Source organism: Tamandua tetradactyla, chromosome 6 (genome assembly GCF_023851605.1).
Source record: "Tamandua tetradactyla isolate mTamTet1 chromosome 6, mTamTet1.pri, whole genome shotgun sequence".
Classification (NCBI taxonomy): Eukaryota; Metazoa; Chordata; class Mammalia; order Pilosa; family Myrmecophagidae; genus Tamandua; species Tamandua tetradactyla.
Window position 1 is genome coordinate 54,475,682 of NC_135332.1, and position 20,031 is coordinate 54,495,712.

The 20,031-nt window shown below is 40.4% G+C and overlaps 2 protein-coding genes across 3 annotated transcripts in view; one reads left to right on the plus strand and one right to left on the minus strand.

Annotated features, from left to right (window-relative positions):
* Positions 1 to 924: 924 nt before the first annotated feature.
* Positions 925 to 9,054, minus strand: MRM3 (mitochondrial rRNA methyltransferase 3). The gene is made up of 4 exons (XM_077165446.1): positions 8,704 to 9,054; positions 8,220 to 8,464; positions 4,174 to 4,341; positions 925 to 2,086 (listed from the first exon to the last, which is right to left on the minus strand). The coding sequence occupies exons 1-4, from the start codon at positions 9,015 to 9,017 to the stop codon at positions 1,551 to 1,553; spliced, it is 1,263 nt and encodes a 420-aa protein (XP_077021561.1). The 5' UTR covers positions 9,018 to 9,054; the 3' UTR covers positions 925 to 1,550.
* GLOD4 (glyoxalase domain containing 4) overlaps positions 9,053 to 20,031 on the plus strand; it is a 32,796-nt gene continuing 21,817 nt past the window's right edge. The window contains exons 1-5 of one of the 2 annotated variants that reach the window (XM_077165448.1): positions 9,110 to 9,229; positions 10,777 to 10,826; positions 12,846 to 12,987; positions 13,117 to 13,237; positions 18,345 to 18,489. In XM_077165448.1, coding sequence (XP_077021563.1) covers positions 10,787 to 10,826; positions 12,846 to 12,987; positions 13,117 to 13,237; positions 18,345 to 18,489 — 448 coding nt within the window. In that variant the 5' untranslated portion in view covers positions 9,110 to 9,229; positions 10,777 to 10,786. Of the gene's footprint in view, positions 9,230 to 10,776; positions 10,827 to 12,845; positions 12,988 to 13,116; positions 13,238 to 18,344; positions 18,490 to 20,031 lie in introns of both variants that reach the window. The other variant, XM_077165447.1, reaches the window with a different exon arrangement.

Sequence of the window (20,031 nt, forward strand, 5' to 3'; positions counted from 1 at the left end):
GCTCCAATGTGGTAAAACTGTACTGATAGTGCTGTCCTCTGTTCCAACCCTATCCTTTGTGGTGACAAAGCAGTGCTTGGAATGAGACCCATACTCCAATCCCATCTGCCCTTCCCACAGAAACAATCTGCATTTGTCCTTATGTCCGAGCCATAATCTGGCTGGCACCTGCTAAATAAGAGTTCCGCTTGCCCCAGGGAACTTGAGAAAAGAACAGCCGGGTCCTTCTGCAGGGCTAACATTCAGAAGAAACCAATAATAACCAGTGTTGTGGGCCAGAGGGCCCCCAAGTGCTCATCCTCAAAACCCCAATCACCCTTCCCTCACAGGAACAGTCTGAGGCCTGGAGCTTGGCATCTTCCTAAGCAGTTCTGTTCCATCACACAAAACAGGAGATTAAATATAAATAGGTAACTTGAGTTAACAAAAAGTATTATATAAAGTAGGATTAATAGCAGGGGACTAGTAGAAAGGATGTGACTTTCCTGACAGATGCAAGGTTCAGTTGAGGATTTTAAAATTCAGTTCCCTGGTTCAGTGGTGCTTGTCTTCTATGCAGGAGACCCGGGTTCGATTCCTGGACCAGGCACCCCCACCCCCACCCAAAAAGAAACCCAACAACTCAGTTTCCTCCTCTGCATAAAGGATTCTATCTGCAAAGGTGTTAGGAAGGTTATGACACCACTGATATATTAAGCTGTTTCTACTGCAGATCAAAAAGAGGGAAAATTGTGCTACATGTAAACAGTGGTTAAGTCAAGGGCCTGAACAAACAATCCCAGAAACTGACACATCCAAACCAAAAGAACAGCTAGCTACTGGACTGCACGACCTGTTGCACTTTGTTTCCTGAGTTATTAATCTCTTAGCAAAGTCCTCACCACGAGGCCAAAGGTTAAAAGACAGGCACCGAGACCAACTGGCAAAGCTTAAATAAATCTTTTTAATGTAATATGCTGGTTCTACATGTCATTGGAGTTTATTTCCCACTGACTGATGACAGAAATGAGTGAGATGGCCATCTGCAGCAAACCCTTAACAGTGGCCCAGAACCCAAGTTTGAAGATGGCAAAATTCCCACCAGCTAGTTAAGAGAATGGCAATTCCCGCTCAACAGGAAGGAACATTCCTGCCTTCAGGAATGTTCTAGGCACAAAAATTCTCCTTGGCAGACAGATTTTAAAACACATAGAGCACATATAGAGTTGTGTGATCATCCATTTGTGTTACCACATTAAAAACAAAAGGTGTAACTGTAACAGTATAAAAACTGACCATAAAATCAGTGGGGAAATGAGAGATTGCAGGAAGAATTTTATCTTTGTTATTTTTAGAATAAGCAGAAATTCACAGTAATTCTTATTTTTCCAATAGCCATACATTGTTATTTTTTACATATGGCCTAGGAAGCCCAGAGAAAAAGCTCAAAGAAGAGAATGGGTTGCAGAACTCACAGGCAGTTCTCCCGGTATAAATAGGCTCACAGTGGCCAACTCCAGGGAAGACCCTGGAGACTCCTGTAAAGTGAGAGATGGCATCCATGTCCCACCTCAGTTGTAACTCCTGTGTCTGCTTGAGTGTTCTGCCCTTAGCCGCAGCTGTCTCTTCCCTTCAAAAAGCAAGATGCTTGCAGCCATAGCTGAGTTCAGGCTTTCCACACCAGGCACAACGGGGATGAGCAGCCTCCGGCCCCCAGTGCTCTCAGCCAACTGCAGGGACTCCAGGCTCACTCCGTGCGTCTCCCCACCTATCACCACAGCTGCCGGACACTCTGTCCAGTCCAAGTCATAACTCTGGACTTTGAGTTCAGGGAGCCAGACTTTACCAGCTCCAGTTTCTAGATGTTCCTCCTCTTCAGACTTGCGAAACTTCAGGAATCGCCGATCACATGCCCAGGCATGGTCACTGGCTTTATCAGACATCTGGGCCTGGGCATAAAGGCCACAGTTGTCAGCCACGTAGACCCGGGTGCCACTGGACAGGTAGTTGGGCACTGTTTCCCATTCCAGATTGCTGATAATGGGCACCTGGAAATGTGCACCCATACCTGCCCGCAGCACTTTGGGCTCCCAGGCATCTACACAGCCTAGAAAATTAAAAGATAGGATAAAATCAAGATTGTGTAAACTGTCCCAGATTAGAGTACCCTAGAGTAAATCAGAATAATTCCAGATACAGGAGAGAAAGCAAAAAGTTATTCTATTTAGTCTTCTGCTTCCCTGATGATGGTAGCATCCAGCAAAGGAATGCTGATTATTTTCTGTAGTGCTGAGAACAAATTTTATTTGCCCCTTCAACATTTACCATATACACATGCCAGATACTATACAGGGGAAAGAAACATAAAACCAAGTCTCCAACATCAAGGAGCTCACAGTATAATATAGTTAGGATGATATTTAAACAGGTTACTACAATATCAGGAATAAATGGTGTAAAAGAAGCATGAACAGGGTAATCGAAAACTCCGCTGCAAAGCAGGGCTATTAGGAAAAACATCTAAGAGAACCTAGATGCTGAGCTAGCTCTTGAAAGATAGCAGAAGCTTGTCAGAGAATGGCCTAGACAGAGGACAAAGTTACAGAAAGGGGAGGAGAGAAGAGTGTCACACTTTAAGTACTGTAAGTAAGGTGATCGGGCCAATTAATGGGTGGGGATGTGGTGGGAGATGAGATGGGAGGGAGCTGGGCAAGGACCAATTTAAAGGAGGCTGGGTATGTAAGGACAAGGACTTATGGATTTTATTCAGAAGACAATATAATGCCACTGACAAATTTTAACTAAAGGAGTGGTAGAACCTGATTTATGTATCAGAAAAGCTCAACTGGCTTCAACAATGAATCTGAATTGGAACCAAGAAAGAGGGAAATTAGTTCTGAGGCAACTGCAGTAATCTGGAGAGAAATGATGAAAACTTGAACCACGCATACACGTACACACTTTCTCCCCACCCCCACCCCCAGAGAGAAATGACACACAGAAGAACCTATTCTTTTATGTAGAGTTATGTGCTAAGCCCAGCCACTTCTTGCACTGGCAGAATGGCACACACCTGGCCTTTCCCAGAACTCACCAAAGGCAGGCTAGGAGGTGGCACAACCAGCACCTCTCCGTGACTGTACCATACAACCACCATCCTCCTCTGACTTGTTAAGCACCAATTTTTTAAAAAATTAATTCACAAATCTTCAGGATAGATTAAGCAAACCAGATTCAGAAAGGAGAATAGGCCAGGGTGGTGGAGCTGTAACACTGCCCACATATACCCCGAACTATGGACTTTCCCAATCACCGTGGGAACAGAGCTGGGAATAAGATTGTACACTAAGTGGGAGAGAGAAGAGCTCAGCCTCGTGAAGGGCCATCTAGTCTGACCCCACTACCTGATAAGGAGTAAGGGACAAGATGAGATATCTCCATCATGTCCTGGATCCTGACACCACACCAAGTGTTTCCTTCTCCTTCCCTCTTACACTTCCAAAATGATACCTGCTCTCAGAGCACTCAACAATGGGGGCAGATTAGGAGGAACTGATGATGGAAAGCCAGGAGCCAGCTGACAACACTGGCAGTGAAATGCACTCCAATAAGCTGTGATTTATGGGAGTAAGAGTAAAAAGGAGCAATTTAGACAAGTCTCAGCAATGGAAACTGCAAGCAGTTTACATTTACTAGTAGCCTGGGTGTCTCTGATAAATGATATTCTTCCTTCCCACCCCCCTCCTTTCAAGCTGTAATAAACATTTCAGGCATGTCCCAACAATTCAGCAAGTCTTTTAGAACCAAGCTTATTAATCCCCATTTCTGATGGGAGGAGAAAGTTTCTGATGAGCGGAGAAAGAAATGTAATGAGGCTGATTTGTGTGTGGGTATGTGACCCATCCTGAGGCTAGGGAAATGTATCACGAGTTCATAATCACACTATGTTGACATCATTCCTCTCTCATCGGATTCACACATGTTAGAAGTTAGAAAGGTCTCACACACCCAACAATTTGGGAACTCAACATTATTCCTACTTAACAGATGAGGAAACTGATGTTCAGAGTATCACTCATCAACATATACTTAGTGAGGGGCATAACCAAGGTTTGAATCTACATATGTCTGCCCCCAGAGCCCTGGCTCACTTAAAAATGGTCAACCACTCCACCCAGTTACAGGCATATTTACCTTTGGTGAGTAATACTTTACTGCAGCCTGCTCCAGCAGCAGATCGCAGAATCGTCCCCAGGTTCCCAGGGTCACGGAGATTGTCACAAATCAACAATAAGGGCAATGAATGGTGAAGCTGAGTTTCTGGATATGTCATCTTAACATGATCAGGTTTGGCAAAAATCCCTGAGAAAACAAAACAGGAGGTTTGCCTCTCTGATGCAGACATGGAGAATAATTTGACTTTTCATTTACTTATGATTTTTTATATATTCTTAATTACATAATATATGAATATATTCTGTTGGGAAAAATTCAAACATAAAGCCCTCCCCAATAACTCTTTTCAATCTTGGAGTATACCCTTTCAGAACTTGTTCTATGTATCTGCTACATATATGTACAGTTAACCATATACAGGACCTTTTGCTTTCTCTTTAACATAAAAAAAATGCTATTTTTATTCTGCAATCTATTCATTTTACTCAATAACATAACAGCATTGGAGAATGTAGCATGACAGTACATTTGAAGCTACGTCATTCTTTTAACTGCTGCATGTTTCTTTATAATAAGAACGTATCACAGATTTAGTTCTTCCCCTACTGAGTGACATTTAGATTATTTTCAAGGTTCCCTCGTTATAAATAATCTTGCAATGAACATCCCTGTATGACACCCTCTGCACGTGTCCAGATTTTTCTTAAGGCTAAGCACCTGTAAGTGAAATGGATAAACGGTGTATGTGCAATCTTAAGATTAACAGATACTGCCAAATTGCCTTCACCAGAGGCAAGTCCAGTTTATTCACATCAGGAACACATAAATACCTGTTTTCCAGCTTAAACCTTTGTCAACAAAGAGTATTATTCATCCCTTTTAGTTTTTGCCACTTTGATGGGGAAAAATCGGCCCTTCATTATTTTAACTTGCATTTCTCCTGATTACCAGGGAGAGTGAATATTTTTTCAAGTTAATTAACTATACATAACTCCTCTTCCCTTAGTTCCTTCATTCATCCGATATGAACTCCTCTTCCCTGAGTTGTCTGTTGCCATAACCTTTGTTGATTTTCCACTGAATTTTTTTAATGGTTTGTTGTCTAAATTTAATATTTAAAAAGCAGTTATAAATCTGCTATATTTAGATATATCTTCCCTTCATCACTAGTATTAAAATTCAAAGTATATGCCCAGAAAACAGAATCTGAATTTAAAAACCTGAATGCATCAAAGAAATTATTCCTTTTTCAAACACACTGTGACTCAGGAGCGATGTCTTAGGTACGTACTTTGCAAAGGGCTCCACCAAATGCAGAGGCTGCAGATGCAGTGAGAGTCTGATGACTCCTGCTGCCTCAGGCTGGAGAGGCTAGAACATTGGGAGTCAAGCATCACCCATAAGTCAAGGGTCTTATCCCTTACAACAATGGACACAATCATTCACATAGTAACCTCTCTGTCCTCAATTAAATACAAAGGAATACAAACGGGCCTGGTGGTACCTGGAAAAATGAAAACTTTAAGTGTCCTTCTTAGTGAAGAATTCTCTCTTCCTAGTTAATAATCCTTACAATTCCCAACATTCTAGGGAAGTATTTACGGAAAAAGGGAAAAAACTGCAACAGGCTAATTACTATACTAAAACAAAAATGGTTTTAGACAGTGCTGCAACCATAGGATAATGACATGCAAAAAGAATGAAATGTGAACCCACCATACCGCATACAAAAAAAAAAAGAAATCTCCGTAGTGCAGATGAAGTTATTCTTGTGGATGTAACACATATCCACAAGTTTCTAGAGTGAATTCATTATGCTTTTTTAAATCACAGTATTCACCAGTATAGGTGATGATGATTAACATTTATTAAGTTAGAGTAGGCACTGTTCTAAGCTCTTTACATATATTAACATCAAATAAAATTCAATTCCCTTTGTAACATGCTCCCAAAGTACTGTACAGTTTTTAAAATTTTACTATCATTTATTGTATACCAACTGCTCCAATAAATGGGCTACTGACTGAGGTTAGGAAATTAACAAAACAGTACCTGTCCTGAAACCTAATACAATGACAAACTTAGGGTTCTTATCAAAACGCAATGCAGGTAAAAAGTTTAATCCATCAATGAAGACCATGGAATGGTAACAATGACAAACTTAGGGTTCTTATCAAAAGGCAATGCAGGTAAAAAGTTTAATCCTTCAATGAAGACCATGGAATGGTATTAGTCATCTGTGTACTGTACAAAATTTTGCACTTAGGAGTCACAGATAGCTGCAAAACCGTTCAGTGTGATGTGCTTTAAAGTCCTTTAACTTCTAATTGAATAGTCATGGCGATGAGAACACAAAGCTCATAGAGACCCCACCTACATTATTTGGTTTTAAAGATATGCCTAAAGTTTGATAAGTAGTGCTACGTCTGACCTATTTCTCCCATCACCTCTCTCCTCAAATCTAAAATAATAAACCATGATAAGAATAAACTAATATATATTCTTAAAAGTCATGAAATAATGAAAGCAGTCATGATGATGACAGAGGCTACAGATGTCCAGGATGGGGCTGGCCACTATTTGCACACACGTCCAACATGGCAACCATGGTAAAAATTAGTAATATTTTCACTGTAGCAAGGAGGGATTAGAGATGTAATTAACGACAGCATGGTTTTATAGAATGAGTGGAGAACTTCAGCCCTCCAAATCCCCATCCTAGGGTCTAAGAGCTCTAAATGCAGGAGCACAGATCCATGTGGCTTGCTGGGTTACAGAAAAAAGAGATGTTCCCCTAGAATTTTCTCTTCCAACTAATGGCTACACAGTTCAAGGGATGAAGTCAGTGAGTCCACCATAGATAATATACATGCACAACTAGTATGAGAGGCCCTGGCTTAAATATTAGAACTTTGAAGATAACTCCCTCAAACTTCAACTGTCCCATACTATCCAAAAGAATCTCTATGCTCACTGTCATTAGATCATTAGATCTTAACTATAACTTCAACATTAAAAAAAAAGTATAAAGTATTAGGTCTTTCCATATTTAGACAAAAGACTTTCTAAGTGCTAATAGCATCATGGTTATATAAAACCTTAAATTAGATTCAACAAAATGAAGAAACAGACTCCAGAAGATAAGGTTTTATGTTTAATGGGCTAGACAGGACAATGCATTGCAGTCTACATCTCACTGCTTAGTCTGCTTCTAGAATGAGGGAGTTAACAAGAGACAGGTATTACCACATTGGCAGAGGTTTTGTAGAAATGGAGGGTTAAATCTTTTATAAACGTGTTCTTAATTTTTAGTTTGATATTAAAGGTTAAAAAGTAACCTTATATTATTCCCATTTACAGATAAGGACTGAGACTTATGGTGAAGAAATATTATCTAAGATGCCCACATATAAGAATGTGCATAGAAGTGTGCTAAATCTCTTCAGTATTTAAGTTAAAATTGTGTACTCACATTAATTCAGATATACATTTAAAAAATCTATATAATCTATAAAAAGGCCAAACTATTTGTTGCTATAGATTAATGTAAAATACACTGCTGTAATAATGAGTATGACTACTGAATCATTATACTGATTTTTTTTTTAGTCTCCAGTGTCTTAGAGCAGCTAGAAGGAAACATCTGAAACGGTAGAGCTGTAACCCATACCATACTTTGAAATTTATTCTAAAACGACCTGTTAAAATGTACTTTGAAATTTACTGCTTTTTGGTATATGTTAAATTTCACAATAAAAAATGTAAAAAAAAAAAAAAAAAAGAAGAAAAAAGCGACCTTAAAAATATAAACTTTGAGGAACAATGGTTATTTCTAAGACTAAAGCACGTTATACAAATTGTGGTGAAAAACTATCTTCAGTTTCAACTAGAAATACTATAAGATACCTAGTTTTGAGAACAGTATTTTCCTGGGAGCCTTAAGAAAAGAATAGGCAATAACATTTTGAATTTAGTTCAAATAAAATTTGATGCCCTAAGCCAAGCACGAACAAAGAAATAATCCTAGGTCTCTACTCCTAGTAACATAGTGTATAACCACTAACCCATTATTCCTTGAGGTGCTACGACGTCCGACCAGTCCTTGATATCCTCAAATTTCACCTTAATGAGGGTGACACCTTTCAGCTTATCAATGGGCAGCTCCTTTATGTACTCCAAACGGCTAAAGAAGAAAACCTTTGGCACAGCACCAGCCTTGAGAGCGTCGGCAATCAGTCTGCGACCCTCCAGCAGGATCTTCCCTTGCTTGTCCCGAAACGGTCTGGACTTAACTATTGTTATTACACTTCTGTGGGTGGAAACAAAAAGTCTGGTAATTCCAACATCGTTGTTACTGAGACACACCTAGTTCTAACAGTCAGAAAAAGTTTCACACAGACAAAGGGACGCACTTATTCTGGCCTTCATGTATAAAACCAGCGTGCTGTAGTGGAAGAAGTCCCCCCAAAATAGGGAAAGGAGATTAAGGTCCAGCTGTGGGGCAAGAAGGGAAATGGGAATACTCGACAAGCGTCAGGAATATATCACCTCAGCCTCTTGTCCCCGGAAAAAGCTTTCTCGTAGCGAAGCCCCGACTCTGCCCAGGTTCTGGGCGTCGGGGATGCGGGCACCTGAAGCGGCTGCTTCTGTTTTTGCTCTTGGGAACTGGTCTCAGACGCTGCCTTCTTAGGCTGCTTCCCAGGACCGAGCTTCCGCTCCACAACCTGTCCGGATGGAAACACTATTTTCACGGGACTCCGTCGCAGAGCCCGGACCCAGCGTCGCGCGTAGAGGTCCCAAGACTGCACCACCGACAGCAGCGGCCGCACAGTAGCGCCCACGACCTTCCCCGGCGCCGCCATCTTCCCCTGAGGCGTAGGATACGTACGTCACGCAATGCGCCGGCAGTGACGCCAGCGGTCGGCGCTTCACTTTGGGTCGTATGACGCTGCGCACCCTTAACGGTCCCTGTGTCGGTGGAGTAATGGCTGTTCGTCGGGCGCTACATTTCGTATTCAAAGTGGGAAACCGCTTCCAGACGGCGCGTTTCTATCGTGATGTCTTGGGAATGAAGGTGCACCAGGGACCGGGGAGCACGAGGCGGAGCGGGCGACTGGGCCGCACCTGGCCGAGGGAGGCTAGAAACGGGGTGATAGCTAGAGGATGCCAAGACCTTAGGCTTGGGACTCCCCATTGGTCTCCGATTTATTTTTGCCTAATAACTCCTCGATTTTCAGCTTCAGGAAGCGTTACGAGTCACGGGTTGGGTTAGAAAGGGACCTAGCACCTATTTAGAAGCCCACATACGTTCTTTCATTTAAGTTCATTCACAAATATTTATTGAGCTCCCGCTCTGTGGAGCTTACAGTTTAGTGGGAAAGGCAGTAAACAAATGAAATGTTATATAATCCTCTTCCAGTTGACATAGTTCAGTCTCTTCCGGTTTGTAGCCTTTGAGTTTAGAAATTCGCATATTCAAAGTTATACTTCTATCAAAGCTGATTTGAATGGTCTCTTTTGGATGACTCGGTCTCTGTGGGTGAATGCTTCGATTCTCCTTGCAAAGTATAGAGGTCAGAATATATGAGGTCAGAACCCCTTCTCCTGCCCAGCTCCCCGAAGTCATTTCTCTCCACCCCTGAGAAGCTGTGACTCCGTAGGGGTTACTGCGTTGGGATACGCACGTGCGACCTACTGGGGAGCTTCTGACCAGCCCGGGAGGTAGGGTACTCGCCAGTTAAGACAGGCGTTAGATGTGCAGGATGCACGAATGCAAATTATTGTAGAAACATGCAGAAGCCGCGGAGTTCAGAGGGAGTTGTTTGAATTCATTAGTCGTTGTTTTAAATAATTGCTATCGTCAGGATATTATGCTGAGCTTTGGTGAGAAAGGTGAAAATGACTGGTATCTCTCCTCAGTTAGAGCTCATGGCCTGGGTTGGGGTGGGGATGGGAGTTGGATATGTTCATAGCTAACTGTAATGGAAAGCGAAACTTGATAAATGGTATCAGAAAACCACAAAGCATTCACTTACTGTGTTAAAAACAGGAATATCAGGAAAATTGGGATGGTGTCTATGTCTCTGAAAAAGGACTGTTCAGAGCTGAGAGTTGTCCAGCAATGGAAACAAGATGTCAGATGATTCCTAACACCTATTTGTGATATTTTAAAGATGCAGTAAAATTCATGATTTTTTTTGAAGGAAAATTAACACATTGAAAGCCTACTGTGTATTACATTCAGTGTTAGATGCTTTAATATGCTATCCATTTGCAAACATTTTAAGAGACTGAGCCTTAGGTCCCAAGCATCTTACTCGGTGTTACACAGTTAAATGACTGCCAAAATTCCAAATCAGTGCTAAAGGCCACACTTTCCAACTACACAGTACTACTTCCCAATCTAAATAGCATGCTTGGTGGCCTGACCCTTGGTTTGAGGGTCTTCTTCCTTGCCTCTATTGCTTCTAGCTAGGGAAAGGTATAAAGTTCATTGTCTTTTCTGTGTTTGATTTTTATGTAAAGCTTTTAAATGATAATGTCTGTCTTTTTACATTTTAGTGTGTGCTGAACATGTTGTGTACAATACTAGTAAAACTTTCCAATTTATTTCCTTATCAGGTTCTGCGACATGAAGAATTTGAAGAAGGCTGCAAAGCTGCCTGTAATGGGTATGATACCCTGTTTCTTAAAATGTCCTTTAGGTTCTGAATACCCTTGGTGAATCAAGACTATTTCTCAAAGTAAATATAAAGTAGTGGAATCCTACTGAACAATAAATTAAGACGGCAGCAGTGGAATATGCTCTGGAAAAAGCAATGTGAAGGATCTCTTAAGCTTCCTAACTGAGGCAAGCTGGAAAATTCCAAGGCCTGATGGGAGTTGCATGCTTGTTGATTGATATGCAAAAATAAATAAATAGATAAATAACAATGGTCAGGTTGGAGAACTGTCTTTAGGGATTCTGGCCCTCATTTTAAAGAAATAAATGAATCGTTCCCTCAGGTAAGTGCCAAACAGACAGTCTGTGACACCTGTGTGATGAGCACTATAAGGAAGGACTACTCACAGCTGCTCTCAGCACCATCTGGGCTTGTCTCATACTTGTTGGTACTAATAGGGCCAAACAGAGCTACTATCTCTCTGTGCCCAATAGTTGTTTGGGGGAGGCCTGAGGTATATATACAGGCATAGCATCCACTCTGAGTGCTGACCCTCTACATGTCCGGATGTGTTCTGCTTCTCAAGCACCAGAGCCTTTGGTTCTTCCTTTCCTTTCAGGACTTGCAGATACCGATTTCACAAGACAGTAACAAAATCCTCCCTTTTTTGTGTCCTTCTCTGGGTTGCCTAAAGATGTCTGCTGACAAGGCCTGTACTTTGATCTAATTGCCTTTTCCTTCTGGCAATGCCGTGAGTTTTGCTGTTGCCCTCAGCCTCCCCAGCATGCCTTCTGCAGCTCTCTGCCCAGTTGGCTGTTTGAGGCCTTGACTTCAGCTTTGTGTTCCCCATCACGCAGGACCTGTTGCCTTCCTCCGTATAGCCTGGTTACTGGGCATCCCCAGCTTCCCTCTCCTGGCTTCCTATTCACTCAAGGGAGATTTATCTTAACTCTTCTTTAAATGCTTTATTTTCAATAAATGAGTGAAACAAATGAGAATTTCCATTTAGCATTTCCTTAAGCTTTGTTGTGAACTTCAGATCTCTGCAAATAATAATCTCTTCCTGAATGTTATTTAGAATTATTATCCTCAAAAAGACAATGGTGGGTGAGCTGAGGTGGCTCAGCAGGCAGACTTCTTGCCTGCCATGCAGGAGACCTGGTTAGATTCCGGTGCCTGCCCATGCAAAAGAAAGAGAATGGTTTCTTGAGGATTCTTGTAGGTGATGCTAAAAGAGATTGATAAAGAAATGCGTAATTCAGCAAAGGTTTCTTCTAATGTGCTCTTGGTTCTCACCACTGAGAGAATGGACTCTGTTAGTTAAAAGCACTTGCTGTGGGATATCAGTTAATTCACGAGGGCTAGCTAAAAAAAAAAATGGCACTTTGATATTAAATTGAAATTTATATGTATCTGGGAAGTTTGAAATGTACAAAAGACTGAAGAATAAATATTGAATACAGTTGTGTATTCTCACTGGCAAGCCTCTGACCCTCTAACTACATATAATTAGAAACGGACCTGTTTATGAGTCCTGCAAGTCAGATGTTAGTCAGCAGAAGCCAGCTATGAATCATATATTTAAAAACAATTTTAACCCAAAGACTAATTATTATGAATTGGTAAACTTTCATTTTTCAAATGTTTTCCGGAGGAATTGTGAGATCATCCTCCAGTATAAAACACAGCGAGACAATCTGTTTTCCTCAAATGAACTAGCAGCTGCCATTGAGGCAGCAGCAGAAGGTGGTAGTGGGGGTGGCTTCGAGCTACATGTACCACCCTTCCTGGGTCCAGAGACAACAGTCGGCTTTCATTACTTCACTGATGACTGGCATTTTCAGAATATTTCAAACAGTCTGATTTCAATTTAGAAAAATAACAAAACAGTATTTATTCTGAAGATCCTCCTGTGATCCAAATGGCATGTGCAAGTGCCACCCAACGTGATCTCTAGGGATAATCCTCAGTTCCGACCCATGATTTAGAAAACATTCCCATTGGTAATAATTGCTCTTGTCGCTGCAGGAACTTTAAATTCTTCTCCTGCAAACTTTAAGACTGCTGAAAAAGTTGTGCTTTCAGGAACACAGTACCTTGTAGGGCAGCCACAGATCCTACATCAGTGTGATCTTGAAAGAAACCTTCAACCTGAGGAGAACAGAAAACAGTAAGGGTCCCTCGGTAGGGCTGGGGTCTGGCAGGGGTCAGGGCTGGGGCCAGGGGCCGGCAGATACACGCATATCCTGAGGCACATTTTGCCTTTGGTTACTGGATTCATTTACTTTTATTTTCCTAGGCCTTATGATGGGAAATGGAGTAAAACCATGGTGGGATTTGGGCCTGAGGATGATCATTTTGTTGCAGAACTGACTTATAATTATGGCATCGGAGACTACAAGCTTGGCAATGACTTCATGGTAAATATTTTGTTGTAGCAGATTTTTGGCTGTATTTGGTTTTATTGAGATTTCGGTGCAGATTTAGGTATGATGACTACTAAACTGATGGGTACAGTTTAGTGATTGGTTTTATGATGTTTTCTATTTAAGAACAAAAAACAAAACAAAACTTGTTGGGCCTCCCTATCTTGGAACTGGCTTCAGGATGAAATATCCCAGTGTTTAGGAATCAATCTCAAGACTTGGAGAGAACTTTGAAGAAGATGACATTTCTCTAGGAGAATTAATGAACCCCAGGGAGTAGAGGATGATGGGTCAGAGACATTGGTCTGATCAGGTCCTGATCACCAACCAGAGAAATATTTTCTCTTTAATGAACTGTTATGTCCAGGCTGGGCTATTATGACCAATCCCATTCAGAGAAAAATCTGAGAAAGTTTTAAGGATAAAGAGAAGTATGATGCCTAGATGGAAGTTTTTATAAAAATCAAATATATGTAAATGTGTTGTGTAAATGGAGGAGACTGTTGAGTATTAATGTTATTAGGATACTTGTTTTATGTTTTTTTCCCTATCACTTGCCAACTCTTCTCATTAATATATTTAATAGATATTTATTGTGACCTACTATATGCCATGTACCTTGTTAGACCCTGATCTAATAAAGAATGAAGCAGGTTCCCTAACCTTGAGGAGCTTCCTGCTGGTGGGGGAGCCAGGTGTGATAAGTGCTTAGATTGGATAAGAACAGGGGCAAGTGGGATATCTATGAGGAATTCCTAACCTGTTTTGGAGAAGTGAGAGTTCAGAAAAGGTTTCCCAGAAGGGACACTTAAACTGGATGAATGAAGTTGGGGTGGAAGGGTGAGATGTGTGTCCTTGGCATCTGGGAAGGCTTGGAGGTAAGAAGAGGGTATGGTGAGCCCCACAGTCTTCGTGGAACTTAGTGTCAAGGAGGGAAGTGAGTAGAGTTGGAGAAGTAAGCTGGGGTTTGAGGGCTTTGAGATCACATTAGAGAATTTAGACTATTCTAAAAGCAATGAAGCCATTTTTAGTTTTAAGCAGGGGGAATGACACTTATGGTGTACAAAAATCAACCTGGCTCAAGCCTGGAGATGGGTGGGTGGGGAGGAGGATTGGATGTGAGGAAACAAGTTGAGAGAATAATACAATAAGAGTCTAGGGGTTCCTTAACTAAGATAGTGACAGTGGAGTTGGAGAGAAGTAGGTGGATTTGAGAGGTGCTTAAGGTGTAGAGTGATAGGATTAGGTGATTGAATGTAAGTGAGAGTTTGTGTTTCTCCTTATCTTTACTCTCCATATTTACTCAGAGAAAAAACAAAACTGTATTGGTGCTATCACTAGTCCATGTCCAGTGTTGGTTGGTGAGACTGCAGGTACTAAAAGTCAGTTGTGTAGGAGAACAGCTTGGCTACTCTACAGTGGGTCCTGAGAGACTTTGGTAGTAGTAAAATATCCCTAAAGAACAGTGCTCATTTCTTGGAACAAAAGGAGAAACATAGGTTAAATAAGACTTCCATCAGTATACTTTCTCACATTTATAAATAATGTTTATACATTAAAAAAAAAGATCAACAACTCAGAAAAAGGGCACAAAATGCAAACAGACAGACAAAATACAATACAAACAAGAAAACTTGTTAAACATTGAAAAAGGTATTCAGCTTCCGAGTTGCTTTTTGCCACCTACCAAGTTGGTAGAAATCAAAAAGTATGATAACACACAGTGCTAGAAAGAGTATTGGAAAACTGCTACTCTCATGTATTCCTAATTGGAGTGTATATTGATACAACATCAATTTGGCAGTATCAAAATAATTAATGCATTTACCCTTTCACCCTGTAGCTTTACATCTAGAAATTTAGCTTACATAAATATCGACAAATGTGTGAAATGACTTATGTATTACATTATTTGTTACAGTACTTTTTTATACAACAAATATTTACTGAGTGCCTACTATATGCTAAGCACTGTTCTAGGCACTTAAGGTAAACAGTGAACAAAACAAACAGAAATCTCAGCACCTAGTAGGGGAGGAGAGGTCCAGATGCTGAGAGACAATAAACAATAAATAGAGTGACTATATCATATTATATGGTATTTTAAATGTGATAATGTTAAGGAAAAAAGAACAGAGACAGGTAAGAGAGATTGGGAGTACGCGCCAAATGGCTGGTTTTAATTTTAAATATGGTGTTTAAGTTGTGCATCAGTGAGAAGATGACATTTGAGCAAAGGCTTGAAGGAGTAACAGAGTTAGCCATGGGGATATCTGGGGCAAGAGCATTCCAGGCAGAGAAGCTAGCTGTGCAAAAACCCTCAAGCAGGGCCTGGCATGTTCGAGAAATACAAGGAGGCCAGTGTGATTGGAATAAGGAGAGCTGTAGGCGATGAGACCAGAAAAGACATGGGGCAAGATCCTGTGGGCCTCGTAGGCCATTACAAGCCATCCCTGAATGAGATCAGGAGCCATTGGGAGTTTTTGAGCACAGGAAAAACAGGGTCTAACTGCTGTCTTGAGAAAGACCGTGGGGTGCATAGATGGATCAGAAGGCTGTTGCATTAATTCACGTGAGAAGTGACAGTGACTCAGACCCAGAGTGTGCAGAAGTGATATATTTTAGAAGTAGAGGCAACAGGATTTTCTTTTGGATTAGATTGATCTTTGAGAGAAAGGGGAAACAAGGATTTTGGGCTTGTGCAACCAGAAAGATAGAGGGCAGCTCTAGAGATGGAGCAGCTTTTGGGATGGTAGAAGAAACAGAAATGTAGGGTAGCTTTGTTATATTTAAGGTGTCTGTTAAACAGTGGAAATGTTGGTAGCCTGTTGTTTGTAACAGCACATCGAATGAAGGACTTTCAAATCAGTTATGTTGCTTTCGTATATTAGAACACTATGCAATGAAGAAATAGAAGTTCTTTATATAATGATAAGGACTGTTCTTCAAGGTGCATGGTTAAATGAAATAATCAAGATGAACCGTGTATATAATATGCTACCATTTGTGTAAAAGTGGGATTATATATGTGTGTACATGAATACATGTATACATATATGTGTATGTCCATATACATGCATGTATATACTTGTATATGTACATATATGCATACACATATACATGCATGCATATTCATTTGTATTTGCATAGACTGTTTCTGGATGTGTACTTAGAAAATTCCTTCATGTTTTGTACGCTTGGGGTTTGTGGATTCAGAATTCTGCTTCAGATGTGTGCTTGAAATCCCAGCAGTTTATTTTGAATTTACTTGCCTTTAGATTCCTCATGTGTTCCAATTTTGCCCCAAGTTCTGTTAGCACTGTTTATTTGAATTGTTAAAAGCATGTAATTTGGGCAGTACAATGGCGGCTCAGTGGTAGAATGCTCCACTGCCATGCCAAAAATCCAAGTTCGATTACTGAAGCCTGCCCATGCCAAAAAAAAAAAAGTATGTAGTTTTTACCTTAGGAACCACTATTATTTCCAGTATAAGCTATCTCTTGTTTTGTTACAGAAGGTTATAAGAGAACTGAATTTCTGAATAGAAATTTTCCAGCAAGCTTTGAAGATGCATTTGTGTTATTTGAGGACTAATTCTCATCTGAACAATTTGATGAAATATCTAGAGAAACCATCAGTGCTGATTTTCAAAAGTTGGGGAGTGATTACTAGAGTCTGTTTGTCAATTTTAATCAAGAATCAGATAATCCAGAACTGGTCATTCTCATTTTCTTCAGTGATTGAATGGTTCCTTAAAAACCTCTCATTCTCCCAGTCCCTGCCCAAGTGAAAAAAAAGATTTTTCATTCTAGCCCTGGGACCTGCGCATTCTGGCCCCTGGCACCCTTGGCGTGGGTCTGGGGCCTGAAATATGGGAAGGGTGGTTTTTCTCACTCTCTATTTTTTGGCCATTTTTCCCCTTTTTTGAAAAAATCATTCTTGAGAGACATGAGAATTAATAACACTATTTTTTATTTTGAAAAAAAAACAAAACAAAAAATACCTTTCATTCTTCTCTTAGGAATTTCACTCATTTATTTTAACACAAATTTATGAAGACTGTATTACCTGTCAGTAATTTGGCAGTTGCTAGGAATATAATGGTGGTCAAGTCAGAGATGCCCTCCCAGAGCTTACAGTCCAGTGGAGGAGGTTAGCAGGCAACAGGAATTCAGTGTAATAAATGTCAGACATGAAAAAAAGATAATTTTTAAAATTAAATTAAAATTTGAAAATTACTTTGATATGAGAAGCTTGTAGCAGCTCTCAGAAATAAGAATTTTACCGTTTTGGTGGAGAAGGCTTCCCAGAGGAACCAAAGGCTAGAATAAGATCCAGATAATGGGTGGGAAGTAACCAGGTGACAGGGGACTGCTCTAGGCAAAAGGAAAAGCATGAGAGCTGGGAACCTGAAAAAAACGTTCATCTGGCTAGCGTAGAGTTTGAAGTGGAACATGAAGCTAAAAGAGAGGTACATGAAGTTCAAGTCCAGTAAGAGCCCTTATATATTGAGCTTGGAATTTATTCAGAGGGCAGTGAACAGCAACCAGAGAATCTTAAGCATGGTGTAAAGTGATCAGATATGTGTTTTGGAAAGTAACTTAGGCTACAGAGGGACAATGGGTTGGCAAGACTGGAGGCAGAGAGAGGCTGTTAAAATCCAAGCTAGAAATGAAGCTGGCCTTGTCATCAGAAGGCATAACTGTGCTTTTTGAAGTACTCTGATTAAATATAAAGGATGCCTTGATAGCAGAAATTGCTTAAAAAATATAGACAAAGCAACTCAAATAGGTAGCTCTTGGCCCAAGATAAGATCAGGATTTCTCTGGCTAGATGTTTATAATCAGGAGAAAATCTCTTTGGTATTAAATGGATTAAATGTCGCTGGAATTTGAATTTCTATCCTATAATTCTTGAAGGTTTGAGTTTTTATTGAGAAAAAAACATCTAAAACCACCTTTAAAATCATTAGAAGAAAATTTTGATGGTCAATTAAATTTTAGGTGAATCAACCTAAAGGCAGTGGGATTTTGCCTCTTGTTCTATAAAAGATCTGTTGGGATTATATGTAGTAACACTTTGGTGCTGTTGTTTGTCACAGGGTATCACACTGGCTTCTAGCCAGGCTGTCAGCAACGCCAGGAAGGTGGAGTGGCCACTTAGTGAAATTGCAGAAGATATTTTTGAAATTGAGGCCCCAGGAGGATATAAATTCTATTTGCAGAATTGCAGTCTACCTCAGTCAGGTAATTGTATTGGAATTAGTAAAAGCTCTTTGTTTAAAGGCATCTTTGGCAGAAGGAGAGTGGGAGCTATGTTTCTTTCTCTGGAGTCTTTTTGAATGGAAATGATGTGTCCTTGCCAAACCGTGTTTTTATCTGTTCTTTGAGAAATGATATTCTCATACTGGCACTTTGGTGCATAGCTATTGGGGATCTAGACTAGGTCTTTTCTTCTGCTAATGTGTCTCTTTAGGATACTTTAAGCTGTAAATAACAAAACCCAACTCAGATTAGTTTAAATATAAGTAAACTCACTAGTTTATAGAGCAGGAATTCTATAGGTAGAGAAGATGTCAGGGTTAATTGATTCAGTAGCTCAGCAATGGCAGAGAATCCAGATTTTATCTGTCTGCATTGTGTTGTCCATAAGGTCCACTTACCCTGGAGCTAGTTCCCCTTATGGTGGTAGGATGGCTTCCAGTAGCAGTTGGGCCTACGTTCTCCCACATTTACATCTGGTGAGAGAGGGGGAGACTGACTTCCTGTTGTTCTCTCTTGAATTGCAGAGTAAAAACTTTCCTAGAATCTTCCAGAGAATTTTTTGGTTAGATCTGATTCATATGCCTCCTTCTGAACCAATCACTGGCAAAAGAAGTAGGATTACCCTTAGACTGGTTAGTCACACTCCTGGAGCCAAGGTCAGTTTCCCAAACTACAGTGAGTAAGGAATGGAAAGGAGGTGAAGAAGCCACCATACTGCCCACCATAGGTGGCAGGAAAGAAACTTTACATTTGATGTCTTATTCGCTACAGAGGCCTGTAAATTCCATTACCTACCAGCCAAACCAAAACACAGAAAGGGAAAACACCTTGGTGAAGCAAGGGCAATTCTGCCTGCCATGTAAAGTGAACCTAGGCCCCTAAGTGGACCTGAGATGGGAGACATAGTCTTTCCTCTGCTGAGCTGCCCCAGCTTCCAAATGGCTCTCGTGCTGAGTCAAATTATGTATAGTTTTTAATGCTACATGGTTTTCATCTGGTACTCAGCAAAGAAACAGCAGTCCATTCCAGTATGGGATGTTGGTTTAGACTGGCTGTGTAGACCTTATTTAGAGTGGTATTTTAGTACTTCGCTGGTGTTTCCCATCAATTTAAGGGATTTTTATGGTTATTTTTGTTGATAGGCAATTATTGTTTTATGTACTAACTTTAAAACTTCTGCAGTTAACCCCACTATACATTTTTTTATTTTTAATTTTTTATTGAGAAAAATCTTCACACACATACTTGCTGTACATGTTGCCTACTGTACTTTTTTTTTTCCTAGTCTTAGTGGTATTTCTAATACTTACAATAACAGAGAACCCCACAATGGTAAGATGCTTTTGTCCTTTGGAATTTTAATATCTTTGGAGCAGAAGTTTCTGAAATTAAATCTCTCAGTCCAGCTGGCTTCTCTTGCTCCTTTGAATCATTCACTCCTGTATAGTTTTAACCACTTGTTACCATTCCTATCCATATATCCTTCAGAGTTTGAGTCAACCAAGATTTTGCTGATTTTGAACT